The following is an 18,973-nucleotide window of genomic DNA, read 5'->3' as shown; positions in this document are numbered from 1 at the left end:
CCCCCCCGCCCCTGCAGCCTCTGTGCCCCCTGCTCCCCACTCACCCTGCAGCCTCTACACCCCCCCCGCCGCCTCTACGCCCCTCCCCCGCCGCCGCCTGCCCTGCTCCCCCCGCTCACCCGGCAGAGGGAGAAATGCAGGCTTCACGTGGACTAAACACTTCCGCGCTGCTCTGTGGGAGAGGAGGGAGCGGGGGAGGGGGAGGGACTCTGGCTGCTAGAGGCCCTAGTGGCTGCGAGCGGCTTTCAATCAGGCCAGGCGTCCAATCAGCTGCGCTGCACTCCGCAGGAGGGGAAATCCCGGACATTTCTACTTCATTAGAAATCCCCCCCGGACGGCCATTTAAGGCTGAAAAAGCCGGACATGTCCGGGGAAACCTGGACGGATGGTAACCCTACTAAAGCCCTGTCTAGACATGGGCCCTGATCCTGCATTGAATTCCATGTGGATGGACCCCTGTACCTCCAAGAGCCAAATTGATTCAAATGTAAGTTGAGACTGAGATAAAAGTTGAGATTCTGGGGCCCAAGAGGTGCTGGTACACTCCTCTTGGGAGATGTGCTGGTACACAATGCCACTTCATGTGGGCCCAATTGGAACCCTAGAATAGACTATGTTAGAAATGGGGCATGAGAGACAGAGTTAGACAGAAGGGTCAGACCTGGACAACGGATTGTGGAGGTATTTGGAGGGCTTACATATATAACTTGGTGAGGTTAGCATAACTATGTTAAACATAACTTGTATTTTGGTGAATTTAATGCAATGCTTAACATTGCATTAATGCACATTTTTGCATTTGATTACCTAAAATTGTAAAGGTAAAAATTATCCTTATGGTGGCATAAGTGCTAAAAATGCATATTAAAATGTTCAGATTTAAGATATTTAATTCCTTAAGAGTGAGTATTGAAATGTGCATACTTACTGGGTGAGCCCAAACTCTATCACTTCCTTAAATCATCTGTGATAGCATCTTGCCAACCCTAAGCCCAACCAAAAATATAAATCATCCAAAGGCAACCCAAGCAGCTCCATAGTGTAAATTGCAAAGCTTTTAAAATTTGTGTTAGAGGTCCGTATATTATTTTTTTTAAGGCACAGTGGAATGTGTGTCCAAGAGCTGTATCCCTTTTAAGCACTCTCCAATTGATTGTGGCCACCAGCTTCAAGTTTCTCACCATCTGAGAAGCAACTACCCATGGTTGCGCTTAAAACTTCATTATCTCTTCCTTTGAGCACTTCAGATAGGGTTACGAAACAGAAGACAAAGCTTCAAAAGTAGTTTTATGCTTGCTCTGAGAAGGAGCAGTTGTTTGTGAGGCATTTAACAGGGTAATTTTAAAAGCAACTCCACTGTTGTTCTTTGAGGTCTATTCTTCATATTTTCCGCTCTTGGGCTACGCATGCCTCCTGCGACATGAGCTTGATAGCTTCCAGGGAGCTGTGATTGTTGGAGCACTACACTCTTCCACATGCCTCCCACTCTGCAACATTCTGAGAAGCAGTGGCCTCAACTGCCCTTCTGTTAATCCTTCTGGCCACCAATGATTCAGTGAGCCTGGAGCTTGCTTAGTATCCTCAGTGTTTCCCTCGTTCATTTTTCTTTTCTTTTGCCCATTTTGGGGCTATTTTTGTTTATAGTTAGTTAGCTAGTCACCCAGCCAGTGTTTCTTTCAATATCCTCCCTCAAATTCTGCTTCTCTTCTCTCCAGCCTTCCTCCACACCAAAAACAAAGAGTGTCTGTAAGTCACAGGCATCATCCAGACCTGTGAAGAGCAAGAGGGCTGTTTCAAACCCCTGCTGTTGGGCCAGTCTCTTCATCTTTAGTCGACTAAGCCTGGTGCTCTGTGGCCAGCACTGACTCAATAAGTCACTCGCTGAGCTTGAGTAGTGTTGTCTTGCAACACTCGTGACTTTGTCATGAGTCTTGCAATATTTGCTTTAAGGATTCTCATGCCTTCCATCTCATGAAATTTGTCCCTTAGCCAAAATGGGTTTCATCTCTCATTTCTGCCTGGGTAGCTGCCAGATCTGGTCACCATATCTCTTTAAGCTTCACAAGGGAAAGTGAAGCTGCCCATGGCAAAGATGGCCATCAGCTCCCACTCTTTCCAAAGAGACTTAAGCCAGACTGCCCTCAGGGAAGATGATGGCCACTTAGTCAGGCAGGGGAATGTGGAGGTGCACGAGCAGCCGGGAGGGGGAATACATTAGGAGATAGGTAAGGAATCTGGGGGAAGCCAGGAGAATGGTTGGAGGCATGAGGAAGATTGAGGTGGAGGGCAAGAGGCAAACTGAGAGGAGTGGAGAGGGGCACCGTGAGAAGCAGACTGAGGGTGTGCCGGGGACTGTGCTGTGGCAGAGAGGGAGAATGTGATGGGAAGGAGGAATATGAGAGACAAGTGAATGTAGAGGGTAGATGAGGGATGGATGACTGTAGGAGGGAGAATGTTGTGGGGGAGCTGCTTACTCTGTTCCTAGGTAGGTATGGGATTAGAGCTGGATAGAATGGCAGCTCCCCAGTGCCCTGGGGAGCTGGTAAGGAGAGTCCACCTGCAACAGGGAGGCCTGCATTTTTGAGTGCACATGAAGTGGAATTTTGAACAAGAGATAATAATGAGCAAATTGGGGGCAGGTGGCTTTGCCTAAAGGTTAAAAAATTAAAAGGCAGGGGGAAAATAATATGACAATTTTTAAAATAAATCTAATGATTTAAGGCATTCTCATAATTTTAGGGGGCCTGACTCATGAGTTTAGAATGTTTGGGGTTGGCAATATTGTTTAAGTGGTATCCAGGTCCCTGGTTTCACCAAGTTGACTAAATCCAGTGCCACAGATCCAACATCAGCAATTACTAACTGAAGAGCTATTTGCCAAAGTGGTTCTGTGCCCAGCCAACATAAGCAGCACCAAGATCTATAGACCTTGCTCCCAGAAGCAGCAGTTGCTTACATGAGGCATTTAAAAAGATATTTAAAAAGAAAACCTGTTTGCTTTGTTTTGGTTTTTCTCCAGGGTGGGGATATTTTAACAAAATCTCCAAATATTTTGATAATGCAGGGCTCTCTTCCCCAAGAAGTATTTGGAACCTCTAAAAATCCTTCTATTCACACCCATAAGATTATTACAACAAATCATTTGGGTAACTAATTTGCTCTTCTCTTCATTTCCCTTTGCTCCCCTCTTCTGCCTTCTCTCTTGCTATCTTTTATTATTCCTCTCTTTTATATCCAGTTTTTAAAAAATAGCTTCATAACTAAATGGTTATGGGTTGTGCCAAATTGGCTATTATGTGAAGTGGTGTCCTTAGGTGTCCATGAGGCTTGTGGGAGACATACAAGACAGCACAAGCAATGGGAAAGCTGTTGTGGGGGCAGGGGCAGAAGAAGAAAGGGAGGAGTGGGAAATGCACATTTCCTTGAGATTCAACACTCTGAGCTCTTGTGTACCAAAGGTGCAGATACGTACCTACCCCACCAGCCATTTCTAAATGGTGTGTCATGTTCTAGCGCCCAATACCTGCTCCAGCTGTTCTTGGGTTGCAGTTCATTCCTGTTTCTTGCTGCGGTGTGATTATGCATTATACATCTCATTAAGTCCAGCCTTTTAACTCCCTTGACAGCTGCAAATCAAAAAGAGCCCTTGACTGCTACATTTAAAGTGAAAGACGAGCCTCGGGATGAAGAAGCTGCAAGCTCAACCTTGTCTCAGTCCAGCTACATGTTCAACCAGGGACCCGAAGCCTCAGCCCCAAGCATCCCTGAGGAGACTGTCAAGCCACAGGAAGTGCAGACAAATGTGTTAAGGCAGGACATGTCCATCAAGGCAGCATCTGAGCTCCTCATGAAGCTATCAGGTAATTGATTACTTTAAAAATATTCAGCTTCTTAAATGTTCACCTGTATGCTAGCAGGGATATGCTGAAGTAAAGGCATATGGTGTCAGTTACAATTGAAGGAGCAGCGAAGATACCTAAGATCTAAGGTGCCTATCAACGTGGTGTCTAATTATTGCAGTGCACAGATTTCAGTGGTCTTCAAGTTAATGACTATAACATCAGTCAACAGAACTGATCACTTAAAATTTGCATATGTTGAAATAGTTTTATAATGTCACAAAACACTTCCATACCTAATTTATTTACGTCTGTCTCTCTCTTCATTAACACCATCAGAGTGTGTATTTTTATTGTACACATGGTGTAGGTATCTGACCTAACCTTACACGTTACGGGCTTTAGAGCCTTTCGTTTGAGTGCAGTATCCTAAACTGTAAGAACGCATTATTAAGTAGATACTGTAGATTGAACAGGCTTTGTAGTGAGTTACAAACCACTCGAACTTGACTCCATTGCTTTACTTTTTCTCTATATATCCCCAATAGAAATATAACCTTTTTGCATTCTGTTGGCTATTTTGTGTGTGCATATGTATGTGTGTATATAATATGCTCTCTATATAAGTGTAGAAAAGAGGAACATAATTTTCGCCTTCAGTCCTCCAACTGTAGTAGTGTGCACATGCACACAGACACATACATACAGTAACTCCTCACTTAGTTGTAGTTATGTTCCTGAAAAATGCAACTTTAAGTGAAATGATGTTAAACTAATCCAATTTTCCCATAAGATTTAATGTAAATGTGGGGGGTTAGGTTCCAAGGAAACTTTTTTTGGGCAGACAAAAGGCATTATATACTGTAGTGTACTGTGGTTGGGAAGTGCCCCTGGCTTACCCCACACAGGCACTGCCCGCTGCAGGCAAGGACTCTAGGAAGCACCTTCGCAGTAGCAGCAGCTTCTCCTGAGAAGATCAAGTGCCGACTTTGCCAGGGGATGCTCCAGGCCCGCCTCTTCCTGTCCCTGCTCCACTCCAGGCCCATCCCCACTCCACCTCCTCTCCGGAGCAGCTGCATCCTCACTCCTTCCCCCCTACCCCCAAAGTCCTAAGCGCTGCCAAACAGCTGTTTAGCAGCGCTTAGGACTTTCTGGGAGGGATGGGGGAGGAGTGGAGACGCAGCACTTCCCCACTCCTCCCCCTCCCTCCCAGTGCTTCGCGCTTAGGACTTTCTGGGACGGGGGGGGGAAGGAGTGGAGACACGGCACTTCCCCGCTCCTCCCCTTCCCTCCCAGAAAGTCCTAAGCGCCGCCAACGTCCTAAGCTGTTTGTCAGTGGGGGAAGCGCTCGGAGGGAGGGGGAGAAGAGGAACTTGTGCAATGCTCCCTAGTAAAGTCGCTGCTCTTCCACAGAATCTTACAAGCAGTGGACAGAGCAGGCAGCCAAACTACGTTATAAGGGAGCATTGCACAACTTTAAACGAGCATGTTCCCTAATTGAGCAGCGACGTAACTTTGAAACAACGTTAAGTGGGAGAACGTTAAGTGAGGAGTTACTGTACATATTTTGGGTGTGAGGTTTGTGAGACAGCGGATTAATTTGATGACTTTTTTGGTATTTAGGTTATTGATGATGGGACCTTGTTGCCCTTATAATAAACTTCAGTTTTTAGCACAGGTCAGTGAACATTAGAACCTTGAATTGAAACTATGAACGGGGGGGGGGAGGAAGGGGCAGGAGAAAGGAGAGTGGTAATTTTCATAGATTCCAAGGTCAGAAGGGACCGTTGTGATCATATTGTCTGACCTCCTGTATAATACGGGCCATAGAACTTCCCCAGAATAATTTCTAAAGCATATATTTTAGGAAAACATTTAATTTTTATTTAAAATTTGTCCGTGATGGAGAATCCACCATGACCCTTGGCAAATTTTCCAATGATTAATTACCCTCACTGTTAAAAATGTGTGCTTTATTTCCAGTCTGAAAACTAGGATTCATATCTCCATATCAAAAATTGGAAGAGGTTTTTCTTGTAGTTTGGCTATGTCAGAGTCTTGCAAATAACACCAGCAGAAATTCAGTGATCAGTGAATTTCATGATCTCTGCCATTTATGTCTAAAATTCGTTGACAAGATTTTCAAATTGTCAAATTTGAACCTAAATTGAGAGCCCTACTTAAACTCCTGCCACTAAGCAATGTCTGTTCTCTTGTTTTCAATTCATCCCTTCAGTGTGGATGCCTCTGGGTTAGAACCAATGGTGGTAGGGAGTGAGAGACACACAAAGATACACGTACACTTGTAGAAATGCTTTAGTCTGGAAGCATCCACTTTGAATGAATGATTTATTATATATAATGTAAAAATTACTGACTTGGGTTTTGGGGTAGGAATTTCCCATAGAATACCAAACATTATAAAATGTGTTTTATAGATTCATAGATAGATTCATAGATTCTAGGACTGGAAGGGACCTCGAGAGGTCATCGAGTCCAGTCCCCTGCCCGCATGGCAGGACCAAATACTGTCTAGACCATCCCTGATAGACATTTATCTAACCTACTCTTAAATATCTCCAGAGATGGAGATTCCACAACCTCCCTATAGATTCATTCATTTTTGTATTGACATAGCATGCTATCATTACTAGTAGGCGGTGTTTTGAATAGAAGTAGACAGAATTCTAACTATGGTGTTCTAGTGATAAAACCCTCCAATCTGATGGATATTAAATGGTGGTTTTCTATTTTTCTTCATACTTACAAATGTGTTTATACTCAATAAAGTAATAGCTCTGTAATTTAATAGAATTCCTCCATTGTCCTGGAGACTATAAATCATGACAGTGAAGTCTGAGTAATAACAGTGCTAATATGGAATCTCTTTGTCTTATTGTAAAATAGAGTTTTGTTGATTTTTAATATAGTAGATTAGAATATTCCTTTTTGAAATATCTATTCAAATCGGATGAAATCTTGTTGGCCCCTCCACATCTGCTACTCAAAAGGAATTTTCAGAGACTATATAAAATCTTACACATTTTCAGTTGGGAACTGACTGAACGCTGCAAGTAAGAAATGCATTAAGAAAATGTTTCTCCTGTGATCATTTCAGTGATTCAGCAACACTTGCTGATGGTATTTCTGGCTGATCAATAGTGTCAAAAGTAAGGAATTAATTGAGATTTATTTACACATACTGCATTGTAGCAGTTGATATTCCTAAATTAGCCTGTGGATGGGGTTATACTGTGTTGGTGGTTAAACATTTCAGTTTTATAGTCTGTGACAGCTCTTGAGGGGCATAAGGATAGAGGTCATGTGGGTCGTGTTGAAAAATATTTCATGAATGAAAAGCCCTTTTTAATTTTTTCTTGGGGCTTGTCTACACAGCACCAGCAAAGCGCACTAGAGGGGTGTGATTTCAAATGGGACTATAACCATACAAACTAGGTATCATTTAGAATGTGTCAGCAAGGTCTACATAGGGTAGGAGCGCTTTACAGAATGTTTGGAGTCACATGGGCAAGTCACATGTTCATGCCCAATTTCGCCCAGTCATTGCAGGAAGCCATTACCTATATTCCATACAGCACGTTTATAAGATAGTCCACTCAGTGTAGATGGGCATCTCCCATTGTGAGTTAAGTGTCCTTTTGTTGGGCAACTCAATTTGAATAGTCCCTCCAAGATGTGCTGGCTGACTACTTCATTGGCGTTACCCCAGGAGCAAACATTTTGAAATCCAGGTATAGAGCCAGTACTTATAACTTCAAATACAAAAATGATACATGCATACAGATAGCATAATCATAATCAGCAAATCATAGCCTTTTCATAGATATCTTTCAAGCCACTTTTTGTACAAGATTCATTGCAAATATATATGAGTTAAACTTCATTGGTTGCAACAATGATCTATATAGTCATATTTTAATCTGATAACGTCACAACATTCCAAAAAGGCTTGCCAGAAATCTGTTTTTTCAAATGTAGCTAAACTGCCTTTTCTACAATTTTATCCATTCTCTAATATAGAAAAGCAACAGTTCATCCCCAAAAGTTGAAGTAGGTTATTCAAGCACTGCACTGTACTCATCTAAGTTTAATGCATCCAGTCTCGCTGCAGGCATTTCTTGTAAATTTCGGTAGCCAATGTCTTGTTAACTTTCATTTACACTCTGTTACACTCAAAAAAGTCATTTCTACTAAAACAGTACATAGATTGTTTTGTATATGTATTATCTTTCAGAATCATAGAATGCTTTATTGTCTTGCGCAAAGACTATCACAGACCTGGAAATATGTAAAACTTTTTCTTCTTTATACCATCTTAGAATCATTCAGATTGTAAGGAAATTATCTATTCCACTGAGTCAACTCTGTCTTGAAGGTGTGTGAGCTGAAACATGATTTGGTCAAATTCTTAATTGTTGTGGTACACATAGAGAAAGTCTGCTTGTTGTTTAACAGTGATATTTGCCACTCAAACCCAGATGAAGTCAAAAATATTTTGGTAGAAAATCTGGATCTTATGCTAAAAAAAAAAAGCATGATTTTCTTTCTCTTTCTGAGACAGCATTGTTTAGTGGATTGGGAACCTGACTGGAAGTGTCAGTGAATTCCTATCTTTGCCAGTAACTTCCAGTGTGACCTTGGGCAAGTCACCTAACCTCTCTCTGCCTCCATTTCCGCATATGTAAAATGGAGCTAATTAAGGCCCATCATGGTAAAGCACTTTCAGCAATATTACTGAAAAGTCCTAAGTATTAGTTATTTATCTTTCATTGTCCATTGACTTGAAGTAATTTGAAACAGTGCAAGGCTGACATTTTTATACAAAGAAGCAGCACATGGGTGTTTGAAGAAAACTCTTTGGGAGCACATGGCACAAAGTTGTCTTGAAATAAAAGGGCTGTTTTTTCTGCTAAACCTTTAATTGCTCAAAACAAACTTCCAGTGTTTTTGGCAGATAAATAACAAGAAACAGAAGCATCAGAAATAGAGAGGTATTATGTAACATACAGTGTCTGAGACAGACTTATAAATACAGGCTCCAGTGTGAGTTCTATACCTGCTTGATGTTCTCCTTCCCTGAGACTGCCATCCTTAACAGCACAGAGGCTGTCAGACTCTATTTTGTCCCTGAAAGTATCCTCTCTGTACCATCTGTATCCCATAACTCCTCCAATTCAGTCACCCTGGCTTCAAGAGTCCATACTGTCCTTCTGAAGGCCATGAGTTGCTGGCATCCATGATTACCCATGAGACGGGTACATGTTGCAGTCAGTGCAATAAAGTGAATAGCCCCCCACTCAGCTACTGGACTTCTGTCTGCATTCTTTTTACTCTTGCAGGGTTTTGGTTTTTGTTTGTTTTGGAGGGTCGGGGGTAATTGGCCTAAGTTTAGAGTTAGTTTGTTAGGTGTATTGGGTTTCTCTGTCTTTTTCCTTCTCCCACCTCCCTCCCCTCAATGTTTCTTTCCCAAAGGGCTTTGCTGGTGCCCTTCCAGTCATTAGGCTATAGTCCCTCGGCCTTAGAATCATAGAACTGGAAGGGATCTCGAGAGGTCATCTAGTCCAGTCCCCTGCACTCAAGGCAGGACTAAGTATTATCTAGATACTTCTCCCCTTGCTGCTGAAGTCTTACTGCAGCTACACTCTCCTTACCTTGGCAGTTCACTCTGTCTTGTGCTCGCTGTCTGTCCCAGGGCGCTCTCTGCTTGAGAGCTGGATGCGGAAGGAATAAGGAATGCCTCTCTCCCTCTGTCTTTAAACTCCTTCACAAAACTCCCCTGGTTGCTGCTCCTGTTCACTTAGCTCAGCAAACAGCCCCCAAAACAGACCACAATATGATCTTCTTGTTATGAAAATCTTAAGAATTTCTGTAACTAGATTAATTCTGTTGTAGTACAGCAGTCTTACTCTGTACCAGTTCAGATCAAATTGATACTTTTTCCTCAGGAGCTTCTGACCTATTATGCAAAATACTGGTGATTTACTTAATGTTTGATAATAAGAAATTTTAGTTTCTTAGTTTAAAGAGATTCTGTCAGCTTTAAAAATCACATTTTAATCTGATTTTTTCAAAATTGCTGTCTCAAGTGATACCTATGATTGCTATAATTAAACAAAACGGGGGGAAATATTTTCCCCTGTTTTTTCCAGTTTGTGTGCTGTGTGCATTGGACAGCTCTTTGTATATAGTTTCACTGTTTTTTGACAGAGAGTTAAGCTTCTCATCTCATGCTCTCGCATAATGACAACATATTCATGCACTTCCCTGGGGAAATCTCACAACCCGGAATCTTTCCCAGACCCCGCAAGAGGGGTTATACCAGTGTCACAGCAACAATGCTGCTGCTGTTCCTGAGTTTAGTACTGAGTCAATGTCTCTGGGCTGGTCTATACTGGGGGAGGGATCGATCTAAGATATGCAACTTCAGCTACGAGAATAGCGTAGCTGAAGTCGACGTATCTTAGGGCAGGTCTTCACTACGGGGGGGGGTGGATTTAAGATATGCAAATTCAGCTACGCGAATAGCGTAGCTGAATTCGGCGTATCGGAGCCGACTTACCCCGCTGTGAGGACGGCGGCAAAATCGACCTCCGCGGCTCCCCGTCGACGGCACTTACTCCTTCCTCCGCTGGTGGAGTAAGCGCGTCGATTCGGGGATCAATTGTTGCGTCCCGACGAGACGCGATAATTCGATCCCCGAGAGATCAATTTCTACCCGCCGATTCAGGCGGGTAGTGTAGACCTAGCCTTAGATCGACTTACTTCGTGTCCTCACGGCGCGGGATCGATGGCCGAGGCTCCCCCCTCGACTCCGCTTCCGCCTCTCGCTCTGGTGGAGTTCCGGAGTCGACGGTAGCGCGTTCGGGGATTGATTTGTCGCGTCTAGACGAGACGCGATAAATCGATCCCCGATAAGTTGATCGCTACCCACCGATCCGGCGGGTAGTCTGGACGTACCCTCTGAGGGGCAAGGAGCAACAGAAGCCATGGGGAGCCACCTCTTCACTGTGTAGATTCCTGCTTAGTGCCAGGGAGCACTTAGGAGCCTGGCAAGGGATGGGACTAGGGAAGTCCTTGTCTTCATTTCCTAGACCCCTACGTGGGGCTTTGGAGGCACTTGGCAGAAGCAGCAACTTGTGATTCACTCCTCTGTAAGAGCCCAGCAAAGTAAGAGAAAAGGTGTCTGACCAGGAGATAGGTGCCCCTCTGCAACAGCCAAGGTGATTCCAGAAGACCGTGGACCAAGCAGGGAAGGATATGGCTCCTTTGAGGAAGAGCAGAGATGGGAAATAATAGGAGACAGGCGGTTTGCAGGGGCTGAGAACCGAGGGGAGGCTTGGGGAACTGACCTCTTCTGCTGTAGCCAGCATCAAGTGATGGTCCAGGACCAAGACGCAGAAGGATCACTCCTCACGAGCCCGTCAACAGGAGCCCAGGGAAGGAGAGGGAAAATAAAGGAAATATTTTCAAACTAAAAATAGAAGTGTAATGATACAGTAGAAGAGAAATCTTCTGTCTAAAGTTCATGGTAAAACTATAAAATTATGAGACTTTTGATTAATAAACATGTTCCACTACAACAGAAATCTGATAGCAGTAGTGCAATATCATAGAGCTAATACATCTTTGTAAATAACTAGAAAAAATGGAACCTGCTGAAGAGCTAGATTTACTATGTGTTAAGTCAAATCTAGGATTTTGAGGTTTACTCCTAGCAGTGGTATACTGCCGAAAGTTCATATCGGGCCATGGTACATTCATTTAACTTAATAGGCTTTTCTGTGACAATTGCATAAATATGTAGCCCCAAAAGAACGTGAATAGTAATGGACTTCTATATCTGGGGATGGGACATGTTTCATAACACCCTTAATGACTCAGCCAAAGAGCAGACAGGATGGTGGAAATATACTGCCTAATTGCAGGGGAGAAAAACTCATTTGATTGCAAATTTAGTTTCTGGTGAAAAAAATCACTGTTTTCAGGATACTGAGCGTGGAAAAAGAGATGCGTGGCAAGCTGATTGCATGTTAATACCCAGAATTCTCTTCCAGCACATCAAGGTCTAATACAGTGTTTCCCAAATGGGAGATCACATCAGTCACAGGAAGGTTCTAAATGGAGTGTGGGCCCAGTTAGGAGAGGAGGTCCTTGGGGTGGAGGCATTGGAGAGCAAGCCCACCCCAGCTCACCCTGCAGCTCCTATCCCCTGGGGCTGAGCCTGGCTCCCCACTATGGGTGTTGCAACCTGGCACATGGGGTTGCAGCACCACTCAAAATTGGCCCAATTTTAGTGAGCGGTGATGACGGAGGGTGGCCAATTGCGAGGGGATGGCCAGGCCAAACCTGGGTGGTGCTGTAACCAGTGCAACACCTGGAAGAGGGAGCTGGGCCCAGCCCCATTGGAGGGGCCCAGGAGCCACTGATGTGGGTGAGTGCTGGGTGGGCTTGCTCTCTACAATCTCCCTACCCCTTCCCTCATCCCCAGCACCTCCACTTACAGACTTATATACTTTAAGGCCAGAAGGGATCATCATCAGGGGCGGATTTACCATGAAACACATAGTGCCCTGGCAGGGGCCCCTCAGCAACAGGGGGCCCCAGGGTCAGGCTCTCGGGCAGCTCAGCACCAGTGCATCCCCTGCGGGGGGGGGGGCTGCGGGGGTAGAAGCTGTGGGGAGCAGGAGAGCAGGAAGGGAGGCTCACCCGCAGCCTCAGAGGAGCAGGTGGGAGGTGCAGGTGGCAGAAGCGCTGCGAACACGGGCTAGAGTACTCAGGAGGAGCACAAGGCACATTTTACCAGCATATGCGTGCTTTTTAAAGTTTGAAATGATTAACAAGGACACTCTTCACTTCTTACATTGCTGTTGACTTTCACTGTTTGAATTAAATCGTTTGTGCATGGAAGTGAGAATAAATCCCTTGAGTGAAGGTCTGCAGGTCCTTTCAAAGCCTGCTGAGTCAAAGGGATGCTGTTCATTGCATTCAGTAGGCTTTAGATAAGGCCACTAATTAAGGTGCCACTTAGGTGCAAGTAACAGTAAGTTTGGGTATGTCTGTTTCTCATGTTTGTCTCAAAGGCCGCAACTTTATGAAATAAACCACCATGAAGAATGCAAACAAATGGCAGGAGTCTTTGTGACAAAGGGCGTCTAATAGCAGAGCCCAAGCATGAGCTGCCTTTTTTTTGGTCCTGGCTGACAGACCTCAATATCAAAATAGCTACCCAACCAGAGCTACCATCCAGACCCACCTGGCCTGGACACGGCTTACACTAAGCCATGCTCCACCTCTGTAGAGAAGGTTAGAGCCATCATTGAGACAGATTCCCGTAGGTGTAGTTTGACTTCTATATTTGGGGGGGCGGCGGCTCCAGTCAGGCCAACGGGGCTGCGTGTTGGGAGCGTGGGGACAAATTACCCTGCCCCGCCCACAGGGGCGCCATTTCAGATGGGGGGGGGGGAGAAGGGGCACAACCTTAACCGTGATTCCAGGGACTACTTAGGCAACTGAAAACTCTAGTGTTTTTGCATAACTTACAATGCTCTTGTCAGATATTTCTACCTAATTCCTATAGCAAGAAAGAAAATTAAATAAATATTAGACCCACTCAGCTCTAATACTAACATGTTATGATATCTTGTGGCAAGTCACTTATGGAACACTGGTTAGGTTTAAAATTGTAATGTATATTCTTACTCAGATACTTTTACTAAAGTCAGAAGGGACCATTGTGATCATCTAGTCTGACCTCCTGCACCTTGCAGGCCACAGAACCTCACCTACTCACTCCTGTAATAAACCCCTAACCTCTTTCTGAGCTACTGAAGTCCTCAAATCATGATTTAAAGACTTCAAGTTACAGAGAATTCACCATTTACACTAGTTTAAACCTGCAAATGACCCATTCCCCATGCTGCAGAGGAAGGCGAAAACCCCCAGAGTCTCTGCCAATCTGACCCAAGGGAAAATTCCGGCCCCAAATATGATGATCAGTTAGAACCTGAGCACGTGGGCAAGACCCACCAGGCAGATACCTGGGAAAGAATTCTCTGTAGTAACTCAGAGCCCTCCCCATCCAGTGTCCCATCTCCAGCCATTGGGGATTTTTGCTACAGTCAGTCACCAATGGGCTACATGCCATTGTATGCAGTCTGTAATACCATCCCCTCTATAAACTTATCAAGCTCAGTCTTGAAGCCAGTTAAGTTTTTTGCCCCCACTGCTCCACTTGGGAGGCTGCTCCAGAACTTCACCTTTCTGATGGTTAGAAGCCTTCACCTAATTTCAAGTCTAAACTTGTTGATGACCAGTTTATATGTATTTGTTCTGGGGTCCACATTGATGCTTAATTTAAATAACTCCTCTCTCTCCCTGGTATTCATCTCTTTGATGTATTTATACAGAGTAATTGTATCTCCCTTCAGCTTTCTATTGGTTAGACTAAACAAGCCAAGTTCCTTGATTCTCTTCTCATATGATAGATTTTTCCATTCCTCAGATCATCCTAGTAGCCCTTCTCTGCACCTGTTCCAGTTTGAATTCATCTTTCTTAAACATAGGAGACCAGAATTGCACACAGTATTCCAGATGAGGTCTCACCAGTGCCTTGCATAATGGTATTAACATTTCCCTGTCTCTACTGGAAATTCCTCGCCTGATGCACCCCAGGACTGTGTTAGCCTTTTCACGGCTGCATCATATTGATGGCTTATAGTTATCCTGTGATCAGCTCTTTCTCCTCCACTGTCGCTTCCAACTGATAGGTCCACAGTTAATGCTTGTTGTTAGTCCCTAAATGCATGACATTGCAATTTGCACTATTAAATATCATCCCATTTCTATTACTCCAGTTTACAGATCTTCTTGTATGGTATTCTGGTCCTCCTCGGTATTGGAAATACCTCCCAACTTTGTGTCATCTGCAAGTGTTATTAGCATACTCCCATTTTTTGTGCCAAGGTCAGCAATAAAAATGTTGGTCCCAAGACTGATCCCTGAGGAATTCCACTAGTAACCTTCTTCTACCTGAGAGTTCACCTTTCAGTATGACCTGTTGTTGTCTTCCCTTTAACCAGTTCCTTATCCACCTTTCAGTTCTCATAATAATCCCCATCTTCTCCAATTTAAGTAATAATTTCTCATGTGGAACTGTATCAAGTGCCTTACTGACATCCAGGTAGATTAGACCTACTGCATTTCCTTTGTCTAAAAAAATCAGTAATCTCAAAGAAAGATATTAGTAACTTTGTTACCACCTCTTGAATACAACAACTGAAACAATTGTAGAAAAATCTACAATTACTTTCTATCATTTAGGGCTAGTCTACATTGGCAATGCTAAAGTGCTGCCGCGGCATTCTAAAAAAACCACCTCCACGAGGGGCGTAGCTCCCAGCGCTGGTGCACTGTCTACACTGGCGCTTTACAGCACTGAAACTTGCTGCCTCAGAGGGGTGTTTTTTCACACTCCTGAGCGAGAAAGTTTCAGCGCTGTAAAGTGGCAGTGTAGACAAGGCTTCAGACTGCCTGCACCTGAGGCTTGCAGTTTGGGGGGACAACGCCCTCCCTTGCTGCCCCAAAGTCTGCCTATGTAGACTCCACACAGTCTCTGCTGGCATGTCTTTTGGTCCCAGCTACCCACGAATCCTACAAATCTCCTCCTTACCAGCCTGACCTAACCAGCCAGATAAATTTACCTTCCTGCGAAGACTATGTCTGCTCCTAAAATTGTGACATATTGTGGAACATATGGAAACTCGAACGCAGTGCTGGCGTGATGCAAACAGAAACCAGAATGCAACGGTTAGTCAGTATAATAACAACATACATTCAGCTATTCTACCAATACAGTTTTGCAAGGATAAGAACCAGCAACTTACCTTAAGCTCTGTTATCAAGTGGTACATCAAGAGGAGAATCTGAATATCCTTTACTCCTTGCCCAGCCAAACCTAATGGGTGAAGCTCCCTCTTGGCCAATAAGAGTTTCCTTAGAGCAAGGGGAATGACTTTTGGCACAGTCAGCTAGCAGGCCGGACTCTTGTTGGTTATGAGGACCAAGCAGCTCCAGGCATCCCTCTAGAGTAGGGGTAGGCAACCTATGGCACGCGTGCCGAAGGCGGCATGCAAGCTGATTTTCAGTGGCACTCACATTGCCCGGGTCCTGGCCACCAGTCGAGGGGGCTCTGCATTTTAATTTAATTTTAAATGAAGCTTCTTAAACATTTTAAAAACCTTATTTACTTTACATGAAACAATAGTTTAGTTATATATTATAGACTTGTAGAAAGAGACCTTCTAAAAATGTTAAAATGTATTACTGGCACGCAAAACCTTAAATTAGAGTGATTAAATGAAGACTCGCACACCACTTCTGAAAGGTTGCCGACCCCTGCTCTAGGGAATCGCTCAGCAAATCCAGCCACCTTTACATCACCTTGTTAGCCTATGTGGAGAGCAGAGAGGCCAAGAAGGACAGCTGAGCTGAATTCCACATAGCAGTGCAAAGCACGAGCTGCAGCACCATCTGGCAAAAGTGGCACTTTTCTAATGTGTATCTGAAGTCCTGTGAGATCACAATTTTTCTACAAAATGCAAAAGGCACTAGTTGGAAAAGTTCGTGTTCATAGAGATGTTCAAGCATATTAATCACAACTGAACAGAGCTTAAAGTTTAGTAGATGTTGATGGATAATAGATCTTTAAAATAGGTTAGTTCTGAGATTATAACTGACCTTCCTGTTTTTATGTAAGTGTAATCTTGACATCAATGGAAAGCATATTAATTTAAAAGATGAGGTCATTTGGAATAACAAATGCTAATGTTCACAGTTTAAATGTACCTTCTTTGTTAACTTTCAGAGAAAAATTTAAACAAAAAGCAAGAGCCCTGATTCTTAGTGCTGCTGTTATCCCTCTATAGTGTACAACCACCATACAGAAGCCAAAGTTGGTAAAACTGGCCATATGGATATGGGAATTGCCCAGAGTAAGGGATTCCCTGGATGTATAGGGCCATTGGAATGGCTCTATGCTTTTCTAGCGTAGTAGCATGCTGGGTGGAGAGGGAATGTACCCAAGATTGTCACACTCAAGCTGTTATGAGCTGCTGTGAACCCATACAGAACCTTTGAAGAAGACTGCAAACTAGAGCAGCCTCTGGAGATGCTCTGACTTTTGCCAGGAACCCGTCCAGTCCCTGTGTGCTCCCAGAATCCAGGAGATGCAAAGTTCGCATGAAGCCACCTTTGTGTGTCCCCCTCTTTTCTTTGCTTATTCCTGCATAGAACACAGCGCGGTAAGATAGGGGAATAAGAGCCAAGGTGTTTGTGAATCTGTAAGTAGCCACAGAAATTCTAGAAGTTCAGTAGATGAAGCTTGAAATAAGAGAGAACTATATTGATTGGAATGTGTTGTGTGAGCAACAACATTGCTCACTGCATGTGTAGACTTTAAAACACTTTTCAGTTATATTTTTTTTAATCTTAAGGGGTTGATAATCCTGTAATCAGAATCTCTAAAATTAGCATCCACAGTTTTATAATTTTAAAAAGAAGAAGTGAAATGTGTACTGCGTGAATCTGATGTATCCTTATGTTGGTGGTTTACTTCCCTTTGCCAGTTTTTTCTAGTTCTAGTTGTTACTAAATTGGATCTGTTAGTTATAAAATGCTACAGCATGAGATTTTGTTAAAGTGGAAACTCAAAACATTAGCCATTTTCCAATTTTGTTCTTTTATGCAAAACCCTGTTGCATTGATTCCAGCCTTATCAACATTGCCTTACATAAAACATCAGTAAGGGGAAAAAAGCATCAAGCACAGAGCCCTAGGGAACATCAGATGTTACTTTTATTGTGGCTCTGAAGCTGAACCTCTGAGGCTCACCAACTCTTTCCTACCATTAAGGGTTTATTTAAGCTGTTTTAGGGCATGTTTATTTCTAGCAAATCAGAACAATTAGCATAACAAAATGCCTGATTCACCATATTGAATGCTTTTGAAGAGTCAGTACAAGTTGACCCACTAGTTACCCCTGTCCTCTTGATTGTGAAAACTAATGCACAAATCCAATTTATCAGATATTCAAGGAAGATTTTTTTCCCCAAAATTGCCAGTTGGCATGTGAACCTGACTGGCATCCCAGCTAATAATCAGGTAATTCAGGCTCTTGGTTATCAGACACAAAGATTCTAGGTCTGAGGTAGAATATCTGAAATTAGTCTGGAAACCAAATTTTTGGAGACTTATGGTATTGCGAACATCAGCCTTTACTACCTGATTCGTGATGTTTTAAATAACTATATAGTAGGGCTGTCAAGTGATTAAAAAAATTAATCATGATTAATCGCACTGTTAAACAATAATAGAACACCATTTATTTAAATATTTTTGATGTTTCTACATTTTCAAATATACTGATTTCAGTTACAACACAGAATACAAAGTGTACATGCTCACTTTATATTTATTTTTATTACAAATATTTGTGCTATAAAAACAAAAGAAATAGTATTTTTCAATTCACCTCATACAAGTACTGTAATACAATCTCTATCATGAAAGTTGAACTTACAAATGTAGAATAATGTACCAAAAATAACTGCATTCAAAAATAAAACAATGGAAAACTTTAGAGCCTACAAGTCCACTCAGTCCTAATTCTTGTTCAGCCAGTCACTCAGACAAACAAGTACTTTCATCATCTGAGTCAAATGCCACCAGCAGAAGGTTGATTCTCTTTTTTGGTGGTTCAGGTTCTGTAATTTCCACATCAGAGTGTTGCTATTTTAAGACTGCTGAAAGCATGCTCCACATCTCATCCCTCTCAGATTTTGGAAGGCACTTCAGATTCATAAACCTTGGGTCGAGTGATGTAGCTATCTTTAGAAGTCTCACATTGGTACCTTCTTTGCGTTTTGTCAAATCTGCAGTGAAAGTGTTCTTAAAATGAACATGTGCTGGGTTATTATCTGAGACTGGCTGCTGTAATGTGAAATATATGGGTAAATATATAAAGAATGTGGGTAAAACAGAGCAGGAGACATACTATTCTCTCCCAAGGAGTTCAGTCACAAATTTAATTAACAATTAAATTTCATTGCAATAATTCT

At 43.1% G+C, this 18,973-nt stretch overlaps 1 protein-coding gene across 1 annotated transcript in view; it reads left to right on the top strand.

Annotated features, from left to right (window-relative positions):
• ZNF827 (zinc finger protein 827) overlaps positions 1–18,973 on the top strand; it is a 126,169-nt gene that overhangs the window by 46,528 nt on the left and 60,668 nt on the right. The window contains exon 5 of the mRNA XM_026647826.2: positions 3,627–3,860. Coding sequence (XP_026503611.1) covers positions 3,627–3,860 — 234 coding nt within the window. The remainder of the gene's footprint in view (positions 1–3,626; positions 3,861–18,973) is intronic.

The sequence above is a fragment of the Terrapene carolina genome, unplaced genomic scaffold (genome assembly GCF_002925995.2).
Source record: "Terrapene carolina triunguis isolate 2854851 unplaced genomic scaffold, T_m_triunguis-2.0 Scaffold66, whole genome shotgun sequence".
NCBI classification, from domain to species: domain Eukaryota; kingdom Metazoa; phylum Chordata; order Testudines; family Emydidae; genus Terrapene; species Terrapene triunguis.
Note: the sequence above shows the minus strand (reverse complement) of the source record. Positions and strands in the feature narration are given on the sequence as shown.